This window comes from Gossypium hirsutum, chromosome A01, assembly GCF_007990345.1.
Source record: "Gossypium hirsutum isolate 1008001.06 chromosome A01, Gossypium_hirsutum_v2.1, whole genome shotgun sequence".
Lineage (NCBI taxonomy): Eukaryota > Viridiplantae > Streptophyta > Magnoliopsida > Malvales > Malvaceae > Gossypium > Gossypium hirsutum.
The window spans coordinates 19,839,886-19,842,837 of NC_053424.1; the positions used below are offsets into that span (position 1 = coordinate 19,839,886).

Here is a 2,952-nt window from a genome sequence, read left to right on the forward strand (position 1 = left end):
TGAGTATTTGATATATTAATTTTATAAGAGATAAAAAGTTGACATATATATATTTAAATAATTTATTTTTTCATAAAGGATACTTGTGAATCCCTAAGTTTGAGTAAAAAATATTTAGAAGTAAAAAATACTTCAATTTTTTTTTTTGTATAAAATAGAAAAGTGGTAATTTACAATCTCCCGTATATGGTTGAAATGAAATCCCGAATATAAAGGTTAATTAATTAAAGAGGATATAGCCAGATTCCTTGTATTCAATTATTAGTATTTGAATCAAAATGGGAATAAAAGCAATACAAGTTCTTTTCACTTTTGACAACAAAAAGTTGACATCTCTCTAAACACAAAATTCCTTTCTCTTCTTGCATAGAAAGGAATAGAAAAAGAAAACCCAAGGATTAATATTAAATCTGTACTCTACTCCACATATATATATATATATAATAAAAGTGTCGTCAGTTTTGAAAATCCAAAAATCTGCCATTAAAATCTATTGCTATGGCTACATTGGGTGATCCATAAGCATGCCTCTGCAACCTTCAATTCATAGCTGCCATGCCATTTTTAACCCCTGTGGTGTTTGAGAACCAAACCATTTTTTAGTCCATAATTTTAACCTATCATCTTTAACATCACAGAACATATTTTCCCAACCTTCTGGCTTGATGGGTTGGAACCCTAACCCTGGGGTCCTGTCCTTGGACATTGGGTTAACCCTTGTTCTCCAATCCGCAACGAACGCCGATACCCTCCTTCGAAACTTGGTCATGAATTCAGGCCACGCTTGGTACTTATAATGGTTGATCACTGCAGCCTCTAATGGCAACTCTTTCCAATTATAATGGTTGTTGCTCAAATCAAAGTGGTGGATGACGTTAAGCAACGAATGGTCAACTGCTTCCAATAAAAGTATCGATTTGTGGCGTTGCTCGGCTTGTCTTCTACAGTTGTATCCCTGTATTACCCCCATAGCCGGGTGCTTCTTTTGATCCGATGGTCCGAAATCGTTACACTTGATTGAAACTTGACCAATTGATCCATTGGATGATATTGACAACAATGATTTAAGCATTGTTTTTGATGGCTGAGAAGAATTCTTAAGCCATGATGGTGAAAATATGAACTCATCTACATCCACATACATCATCCATGTGCATGAATCTTTGGCATAAACTGCGCTGTGAGAGAATCCAGCTTCTTGGGTTTTAGGCCAAACCCAGAAAATCCTCTCGATGTTATAATCTCCTTCTTCGTCAAGCTCCTTTATGACTCTCTCCAGATCATCATCGCTTCCATTATCGTATAAGATGAACTTGTCTACGCCAATCTTGGAATAGTACATGACCCATTCTCTTAAGAACTTGGCCACGTTGTAAACCATGGTGGTGGCGCACAATAGTGATGTGGGGTTTGGGTTTGATGGCATGTGCCGCCTGGGGGGAGTGTAATACGCAACCGAAGGGACCACCAGCTTTTCTCTGTTGATTTCGATGGAGACTTTGATTCTTTTGGCGGCGGCGGTGGTTGAAGGTGAAATACTCAGTTCCATTAAATTGGGATGAAGGCACCTGAATACCTCCTGCTTGGAGCTGGTAACGGGGGTTTTAACGGCGTTCTTGATGTCGTTACCGAAAACGCAACGGAATTCCTCTGGAGACTTGTTGATACCTTGGCGGTTGTTAACGCCTTTAACGAAAAGAACCACGTCTGTCTCGGTAGAGAAACACTCGTACGCCAAGAAGTCCCACCGCGGCATTCCCGGCGCCGCAGAGATAACGTTTGTTTCCCTCTCCGGAAACCTCGTCAGGACGGGCTGGTGAAACGGCTGGAGCCTACGGTTTCGGTTCGGAAGAGTGCACTTGAACGTGGTGGCACCGGTGAAAGGCAAGACCCCCGAGAAATTCGCCGGGGAAGTCTCGTTTCTTGGGAAAAAGCAATAAAAACCGCCGACTCCGAGATTCGACGTCAGCGGGGTGTCTTGAGAGACGAGAACAAGGACCTCCCAGTTCGGTAAAAGAACGGAAACCGACTCGACGGGACCTGGAATGGAGGTGACGAGTCGAGTCCGGTGAGTGAGCTCATTGATATCTTCTCTAATAACATGGTTGAAGGAATCAGGAGCGTCGTATCGAGCGGTGAGGTTTCGGGGACGAAAGCGAAGGTGGGTAGGGGATAAAGAGATGGCAGAGCGAGAGAGAAGAAGAGAATAGAAAGCGAGGAGAAGAAGGCAGAGGAAAATAAGGAAGATGGAAGTGGGGGCTTTCCGAGGCATGGTTTGTTTGGGGAAGATGGACTCCAAGTAAAAGGGCGACCAAAGTAATAAAATAAAAGGGGGGGGGGGTGGTGGAAATTTCTTTATAGGGGGAATCACATTAGATTGTTTCTTCACTCAGGTTTTCTCAAAATTATTTAACAAAAGAATTTTTTTAATAATTTTGTATAATTACTATTATTAGAAATTATAATCAAGTTGTTAACTTCTTTGCTAATATATTCATTTTTAAACAATAATTTTTTTTTAATTTCATTACCAAATTCTGACATTTGACTGAATAGTAAATATAAAATATAAATTTTCATCTTTAAGGCGTAACATTGTTATTGTTGGACCTATATCTTTAATAAAATTTTGACTAAATTGTAACTAAATTTGATAAATTTATTTTTATTTATTATTTTGAAATTCTAAAATTTTTTTGAAAAATATATTTTAAGATTAATGTATATATATTACATTAAATACTGATTTTAATTGTTATAAAAAATTTATTATTATTGTATAAAAAATTGTTACTTTTAAATTAAAATATGGTGTATTGGAAATAATATTTTAGAAGTTAAATACAGAAACCTGTTAATTTTTCTCTACAAGTAGTCTTTAAAAATATTTAAATTATTTGAAAATGATCTAAAAAATATTCAATCCTTCTTCTTCTTCCTTTTTCAATTAGA

At 37.4% G+C, this 2,952-nt stretch overlaps 1 protein-coding gene across 1 annotated transcript; it reads right to left on the minus strand.

Moving 5' to 3' along the window:
- Positions 1-234: 234 nt before the first annotated feature.
- Positions 235-2,300, minus strand: LOC107921365 (glycosyltransferase family 92 protein Os08g0121900). The gene has a single exon (XM_016851233.2). It carries the CDS (start codon positions 2,270-2,272, stop codon positions 545-547), a length of 1,728 nt encoding a protein of 575 aa, XP_016706722.2. The 5' UTR covers positions 2,273-2,300; the 3' UTR covers positions 235-544.
- Between the last annotated feature and the right edge of the window lie 652 nt (positions 2,301-2,952).

Coding starts and splice junctions, on each gene's coding strand:
- LOC107921365 (XM_016851233.2), bottom strand. CDS start 2,272: ATGCCTCGGAAAGCCCCCACTTCCATCTTCCTTATTTTCCTCTGCCTT.